At 40.9% G+C, this 8,833-nt stretch overlaps 1 protein-coding gene across 1 annotated transcript; it reads left to right on the top strand.

Annotated features, from left to right (window-relative positions):
• The first annotated feature begins 2,920 nt into the window (after window positions 1–2,920).
• LOC139134503 (uncharacterized) lies at window positions 2,921–3,826 on the top strand. Its single transcript, XM_070701363.1, has one exon. The coding sequence runs from the start codon at window positions 2,921–2,923 to the stop codon at window positions 3,824–3,826; it is 906 nt and encodes a 301-aa protein (XP_070557464.1).
• Window positions 3,827–8,833: the final 5,007 nt, after the last annotated feature.

The following is an 8,833-nucleotide window of genomic DNA, read 5'->3' on the forward strand; positions in this document are numbered from 1 at the left end:
AAACGGAGACCCCTTATTATAAAGAGCTGTAATTTTGGCAAACTGAGGTGCATCTGCAGCTAGAGAAAGGTTGATGATACGTGCTAGGGGACTAGAAATGCAATGTAGTGAATATAGTCATGACTTGTGGCATTTTTAGGATCTAAGGAGCGTAATTCATTAACGACGTCATCTGCAACAACAGGATGAAAGGAAAATGACCTATTGTGGTTTTTCCTAAGATATTGCCTAAAGTTGACATTGGCTGTAACGTGTGACGCCAGATTGGAATCAACAATTGTGAAATAGTTACAGAATGCCTCAGTAATTTTTGTTCTGTCAGTCACTCTTCATTATGAACCTTTAATTATTTTGGTGTTAAACTGTTTGTAATGTTACTATTTAGGATTTCGTTTATAATTTGTCATGTTTTCCCAGAGTTACCATGGGCATCGTTTAATTTGTCACACAAATAGATTTTCGTCAAAATAGTCCTATAATTCCTATAATACTGATGTATATGAGTGTTCGTATGTGTACAGTTCTGAATGGAGTGTTAGTTATTTTGTTTACAGTTCTGTTTTAAACAGCCCTGTGTTATGCACTATCGTCGTGTAGTTTTGGGTTTATTATTTTTTCATTTTATTTCCTCATGAGCAGGAAAAAGTTGACGCGGCGGGTCTGAATTGGCACGAGCGAGGATGAGAAACAAACTTTTTATCTTTCTTGGCCTGATGTAAGTTTATAAAAGTATATCACTTTGTAGAGAATGCACACTGACAATCAGAATTCGAGACCTGGAACGTCACGTTTGCAATCTCATAATAAATATCTAAAGTGGTGCTCACAACCAACATCCTGGCGTGTCAGCTTCAAGCATTACAATTCAAAACTGGTACCTCAACTCGTATTCTCCAAACTACGTGCGCAACAATACATAATTGATAAACTGAGCATACCCTGCCTTTCATATTTAAAGGGACAAAAACTTAAATACCTTAAATAATTTGGTACTTTGACTTTATATTGTAAAACTCAGTATTCTGAATTTTGCATATATTGATGCTTGTTTGTTTGGGAGTGCCAGACTCGTGATATGAAGAAGTAAGTACGAATATGCAACGCTCCATGGATTTTTCATTTAAGCAATGGAAACTATGACCTGCTGTTTATACTTAAAATGCAGAGTAACGATATTTTTATGATTAAATTCATCATATGAGCAGAAAATATTACTCTACAGTGCTTTGAAGAGGTAAAACAGGCACAAATTCAAATGAGTCTCAATGTTAGTATGGATTCTTCACGCTAATGTAGAGAAATTACCCATTATGCATTGCGTATGCTATATATCTCTCAAAAATGCTGCTTACTGGAAAACTTTTAAGTTGAAGAGAACACGAATGATGACGGATGCTTTTTTATTTTCGCTGGATGTTTACAAATCCGCCATATATCCATATTTGTAACTCTAATAATCTCATGTTAATTTGATGACATATCAAGTGGCTCGATCGCCCAACTGGACAAAACTGTTTTATGATCTTTTTGGTAACTCAGCAGCGTTGGCACAAATTCAAAACATTATAGACATTTGTTGAAATATCTTCAGAATCTGAGGTTTTCGGCCGACCGATGATTACCGAGACCAACCACAGATCTCGTAATCGATCCTGTAACTGCAGCTGTCAAACGATTTTCACGTCTATCTCATACACTAACGCTCTCTACTGGTAATTTTAGCAAAGGGAAATCGTTCCCAAACCTACATCCAGTCAGAGGCACTGTAACGAAAACGATGTTATTTTTGAAGCCCTCGGAAAAAATAAAGTTTTGACGTCTTATTACTGTGAACATTGAAACTTTTATTTTACTATTAGAGTGAACCTAGGATAGTGGGCACTTTGAATTTCACGTGTCGGTAAATGTTAGGTAGTCTGTGTCTACTGTCTGTGTTTTACCAACATTTGCACGGTGACCCGTGAATTTCATCCTTTGAAAGCATGGTTTAAAAGCCTCCCTGGGGAAGTAAGTTTAAGGTAGTACTACCCACCTCACAAGTGAAAGACCTTTGCTTAAACTTCCCTCCTTGAATCTTTCAACGCTCTCTTATAAAATCAAGAATGAAAATTTGGCGTACTAAGTTTAATGCTAGAGAATTAAATTACCTTGCATTTACCGATATTTGAAATTTAAAATGGCTGCCTTCGCTGTGTTTACTCTATGGGAAAAAGCACATTTTTGATTTTCGAAATAATAAAAGGCGAAAAGGTTTCTTTCTCAAACAGCTTTAAAGGGATCCCCTCCAAACAGTTGTAGATCAGAAAAGAATTGTCAAAATCGAGAGTCCGAATATCTGTTTTCCGAGGCGCGTTCTGTACCTCAAGTGAATTAGTTTCGAGTCGCTTAATACCTGAATCTTGGGCATCCATCACGGAAACCACATCCAAAATACTTCAGGTGTACTTCAAGTTCAAAGTAAGCGTTATTTCACAGAATACAATATTCCGCAGGAAAAATCGAAAATTGGATGGACCTAACTTTCCAAAAACTGTATACCATATTTTGACCTAAATGTTACCTCCGAGTCGTCAGTGCATAGTATTTACGTTATTACCGGCATTAGCAACACGAGTTACCGATAGAACACAGTGAGCTTAACATTATATTTTAATTTCCTACAGCTATAGTACACTTGTTTCAAAATTTCCTCGTTTCTTTTTTCGTCCATGTAGTGTTCAAGTATGATCTAGCCTTATACTTTATGTGATTGTTATATGTATGACGTAATGCTACATACGGGTCATTAGAATAAAGTGTGATATCGAGGCTGAGGTTTTACCACGAGGCCATAAGACGTGCCATACTTACTGTCTGAGTAGTCAGTTATTTTTCTACCTACCAACTCACTATTCTATATTGGCGACGAGGACGGGATAACATGGAAAGTCTACCATCAATGCCAGCTTTCCCTGTTCATTCAGACCCAACGACCACAAACACCAGATGGAAGAAATATCTGAGTCGGGTGGAAAACGCGTTCATCGCATTCAATATCACTGATGACAAGCGACAACGTGCATTGCTACTGCACTGGGCAGGTGAGGAAGTTTCCGAAATCTTTGATACGTTACCAGAAACTGGAACTGATTTCGAAACAGCAAAATCAAAGCTCACATCATATTTTTCACCAAAAAGGAACATAGAATATGAGCGATTTGTCTTCAGAGACACGATGCAAAACAGTGGCGAATCGATTGATGCGTATCATACTCGTCTGCAACGTCTTGCAAACACATGTGACTTCACAAACAAGGACCAAGAGGTCAAGTCGCAAATAATACGAGGGTGTACTTCAGCTCGCCTAAGACGTCGTGCCCTAAGGGAGGAGACGACACTTGAAAATTTACTTAGCATAGCTCGTTCATTTGAAGTGTCAGAAGTTCAAGCTAGTGGGATGGAAGAGAAATCAACAAAAAATACTGTAACCGACACAGCCACGGTAAACGCAGTAAGAAAACAGCGCCATCAACGGTGGAAACCGAATAAACAAAAGCAAGTGCCAACGCCACCAATGAAGTCGTCAACTTGCTATAACTGTGGAGGCAGCTATCCACATGAATCGGTCTGCCCGGCAAAAGGCAAGTCATGCAGGAAATGTAGTAAACTTAACCATTTTTCCAGATGCTGCCGTTCAAAGGGTAAAACAAAGAAGTCAGACAAAGGGGAAAATGTCAAAGCTGTATACACACAAGTGGAGAGTTCAGAAGATGAGTACTGCTTCACTGTACAACAGACAAATGGAAATAGACCTAGAGTAATGATACACATAGGTGAAACGAAGTAGGTTCTCTTATTGATACAGGGTCTACCGTAAACATTATGAGTATGGATACATACAATACCCTGAACAATAAGCCCAAGTTACAGAGAGACGACAGCAGCAACGTCTATGCCTACTGCAGCAGCAAACCATTAAACATAAATGGTTCTTTCCAAGCTAAAATAAAGTACAAACTTCATGACACTAAGGCTAAGTTTCTTGTTACTGACAAGCCAGCAGATACGCTACTAGATTACGATACAGCATCAAAACTAGGCTTGGTTTACATTGCAAACCAAATATCACCGGGCACTTCACGCTGTGATCGAATTGTAGCTGAGTACGAAGATAGGTTTCATGGCATTGGTAAGCTGAAAGAGATACAATGCAAACTACATGAAGACAAAACAGTACAACCTGTAGTACAACCACACCAGAGAGTCCCATTCCATGTTCGTAAAAAGACTGAACAAGAATTGGAAAAACTACTGAAACTGGACATCATTGAGCGTGTTGGGGATGAACCAACCCCGTGGGTGTCACCAATAACAGTGGTCGAGAAACCAAACAAACCAGAAGAGATCAGAATATGCGTCGATATGCGCGCACCAAATAAGGCCATACAGAGGGAACGTCACATCACACCTACCTTAGATGATGTAATTGCTGACCTGAATGGGGCTACTGTATTTTCCAAGCTTGATTTGAATGCAGGCTATCACCAGATTGAGTTAGCACCAGAGTCTCGTCACTTGACTGTATTTTCAACACACAAAGGACTATACAGATACAAGAGATTGAATTTTGGGTATGCTCAGCAGCGGAGAAATTCCAGAATATTATAAGCTCGACACTTCAGGGCCTGAATGGTGTGCTCAACATAAGTGATGACATCCTGGTCTATGGTCAAGGTCAAGAAAACCATGATACCAACCTTGAAGCATGTATGAAGCGAATACGTGAGAGAAACCTAACACTGAATCGGCAGAAATGTAAGTTCAGCAAGAGCACTGTAGTGTTCTATGGCCATGTATTCGGAGGTGGAGGAGTGTCTCCAGATCCAAGAAGGTTGAAGCACTGAAAGAAGCATCAGAACCACAGAGTGTAGCAGAAGTAAAGAGCCTACTTGGCATGGCCAACTACTGTGGGAGATTCATTCCGAATTTGGCAACTATATCAGAGCCATTGCGTGAACTGACAAAGAAAGATACGCCTTGGCAATGGGGCAAACGCCAACAACAAGCACTCAAACAGATCAAAGAAGAGATCACAAGCAACTGTGAGATGGCATATTTTGATCCACAGAAATGCACAGAGCTACTGGTAGATGCCAGTCCTGTCGGACTTGGTGTAATCCTGACTCAACGGGATGGTAAGGGTGATGTTTCGGTAATTGCACTTGCTAGCCGATCACTGACAGAAGTAGAACAGCGCTACTCACAAATAGAACGTGAAGCTCTAGCAATAACATGGGGAATTCTTCATTTCCACCTATACCTGTATGGGCATAGCTTCAATGTTATATCAGATCACATGCCGCTGGTACCACTATTTAATACACCAACTGCAAAGGCACCAGCCAGAATAGAGCGTTGGATTCTCAAGTTGCAACAGTACAACTTCAAGGTGATATACCACCCTGGTAAATTCAATCCCGCAGACTACATGTCTCGCCATCCGCTATCATATACCAGACCCAGCAGTAGAGAGCAACGGATTGCGGAAGAGCACATCAATGTTGTAGTACAGCATGCTACACCTAAAACCATACAGCTAGAAGACGTACAAGAAGCAACAAAGTGTGATCGTGTTCTACAGTCATGCATACAAGCCATACAGACTGGTAATTGGCACAAAGTAAAGTTACAAAGCATGAGCACTAAAGAAAGAAATGCTTTACACAGTCTCTACTTGGTACGAGATGAGCTCAGTGCGTTACCATCACATGATCTAATACTTCGGGAAAGACGTATTATTATCCCTGAGTCACTACAGCAACAAATCGTTGATATTGCACATGAGGGACACCAAGGCATCGTGAAAACAAAACAGCTCCTTAGAGAGAAAGTTTGGTTCCCTGGAATTGACAACTTGGTACAGAAAACAATCGATATGTGTATTCCTTGTCAGGCAACCACTGTGGAAAACAAGCGAGAATCACTACAAATGTCAGAATTACCAACTGGTCCGTGGGAGGAGGTCAGTATCGACTTCAGTGACCTGCCAAATGGTAATATCTTCTTGTGATAACAGACGACTACAGTCGATATCCTGTTGTTGAAATCATCCACTCCACATCAGCAGCAGCAGTAATGCCTAAAGTGGACAGTATATTCGCACTATTTGGAATACCTAGAATTGTCCGTTCTGATAATGGTCCACCATTCTCAGGTAAAGAGTTCACAGCTTTTGCCAAAGACTTAGGCTTCAAGCATCGCAAAATAACACCCAGGTGGCCTCGCGCTAACGGGGAAGTAGAAAGATTCATGCGGACCATTAAGAAAATCTATCGTACATCACACGTCGAGGGAAGAGCATGGCGTCAGCAGCTTTATCGTTTTCTACGCAACTATAGGGCAACACCGCATTCCACGACAGGTGTACCACCAGCTACATTACTATTTGGTAGACCAATGAGAACAAGACTACCAGAATATACTACACAGCAGAAGGATGATAGAAATCTACGCCTTCGTGATAAAGAAAGAAAAGCAAGTATGAAGTGCTACGCAGATAATCGTGAAAACATCCAGAAGAATCCAGTTAATGTGGGTGACACGGTCCTAGTCAAGCGAGATGGACACGTTAAGAAAGAGGTAACTCCATACTTAACACAACCATACCGTGTAATGGATACCAAAGGCTCCATGGTAACCGCCTCGAAAGGTGACCATACAATAACTCGAAACTCATCTCAGTTTAAGATCCTAAAAGGAGAGCATAATGTCAAAGCAGATGACACTGATCAGTAGGAATCGCTGAAGACTTGGAACTTGGTGATGTAGACACATCTTCATCGTCACCTGATTCATTTATGAGTATTCAACACAGCAGCCGTCCACAACGTCATCGCAGACCACCCTCCTATCTGAAGGATTATGTGAGATATGTACAGGTAGATGCTGAGGATCTACCTAAGGGGTGAAGTGCTAGTAACCTCTCCCCCTCATAGTGTTCATAGACAAGTTGTGTTTTGGCACTTAATTTTGTGTATTGATAACATATCAATGAGCCATATCATTTGAACACTTGTTTAAGACAGACACGTTTGGTTGATAGCTTATTCTTTATTCAAGATGTTTGTGTTTGAAATTGGCATTCCGGACATATGGCACCAGAGACAGTTTAAAATGAACAGTGACATGCTCTATCTATTTTCGTGGGAAGGGATGTAGTGTTCAAGTATGATCTAGCCTTATACTTTATGTGATTGTTATATGTATGACGTAATGCTACATACGGGTCATTAGAATAAAGTGTGATATCGAGGCTGAGGTTTTACCACGAGGCCATAAGACGTGCCATACTTACTGTCTGAGTAGTCAGTTATTTTTCTACCTACCAACTCACTATTCTATAGTCCAGGTCAGAAAGAGGAAGTTGGAAATAACGAGATAGGCCTGTACGCTTATCGTCTGTGTCAGGCATCGAACGAAACGATTCTATAGTCACCGTCGTTTCTCGTTACATTGTCCGTGTGAGTTACTCGATGATAAAAAACAAAGCCCTTATTTATAGTTGTAAACATAGACACAAACAGCACAGAACATACTACTACATATATATATATATATATATATATATAATATATATATATATATATATATATATATATATATATATATATATATATATATATATATATATATATATACATACTGAATTATTCAATTTATATTCCACCTTTTGTTTTACCTTTGTTTCACAGAGGGGGGTCACCCTGTTTTGAAAAGTTGGAATGTGGGGTCCTCCTGTTTTCGAAAGTTGGAATGGGGGGGGGGCTGTTCAGCTACTTTTTGAACGTCGGCAAAAAATAATCCAACGCCCCCCTAGGCCAAAGAAACTGACCAGTCCCTAATACAACGGTTGTTTTTACGAGAATTAGAAAAGATCAGACACTCAAAACAGCAGTAAATCAGCGACGCTCAACCGACAGAGTATATGAGATTCATGGAAGACGGCATGGTGGTCGCAAGAGATCTCTTTCTACCTCCATGCCATGTTCAATGAATCTCATATACTCTATCGGCTGAGCGTCGCTGATTGACTGGTGAATTGGAATGTCTGATCATTTCTAATTCTCGTAAACACACCCAAGCACCCTGCTCTGTGTACCGCCATTCTCCTTGCGTCGAATGCCCCGAGAAAGCCCAAGACCAAGAATTGCTGTCTTGTTACACAAATTTGCCTTCATCCATCATGTAGTGCATGAGTTTATTGCACCAAAATTTCCAAATAAATTTTTTGCCTTTATTCTCTTCACTCTGTAGACCGCAAAAGTAGGTTGCACAGCTGACTGCAGTGACCTGCAGTGAACGAACACTGTGTGGTCGACGCCTTGCACATGTCCTTTCTTCTACGAACAGCCCAGATCAGTGGTGATCTCTCGTGATAGCAATACCACGCTCATTGTTGTCGCTAGCACAAAAATAACCGGAAAGTTCAAATGCACTTGAATAGCATAAGCGCTAGCACTATGCTTGTATTTGCTTTAGTCTTGCCAGGGTCTAGTCACAAAAAAGGCAGCTCACGGCCGGCGGCTGGCCGGGCTGTGCGCGGTCTTTTCCTAACGTGTTGCTGTGAAGCAGCAGCCGCTACAGGACCAGCACTGCAAAGAAAACAGGTCAGAAAAGCCAGCGCACGGCATATGGGCTGCAATAATTTCACCTAGCCTGGGTCATTCTCAGCCCTGCCATGGTACCTTCTTAGCTCCAAGGCCCTGCGGACGATACTGTGTTTTCCCAGCGCGGCGCGAGAGGCCTACCGAGTTCAATCACGCTTTCTGAGCACAAGCATCACTAGGTATTAGGC

This window comes from Ptychodera flava, chromosome 6 (assembly GCF_041260155.1).
Source record: "Ptychodera flava strain L36383 chromosome 6, AS_Pfla_20210202, whole genome shotgun sequence".
Lineage (NCBI taxonomy): Eukaryota > Metazoa > Hemichordata > Enteropneusta > Ptychoderidae > Ptychodera > Ptychodera flava.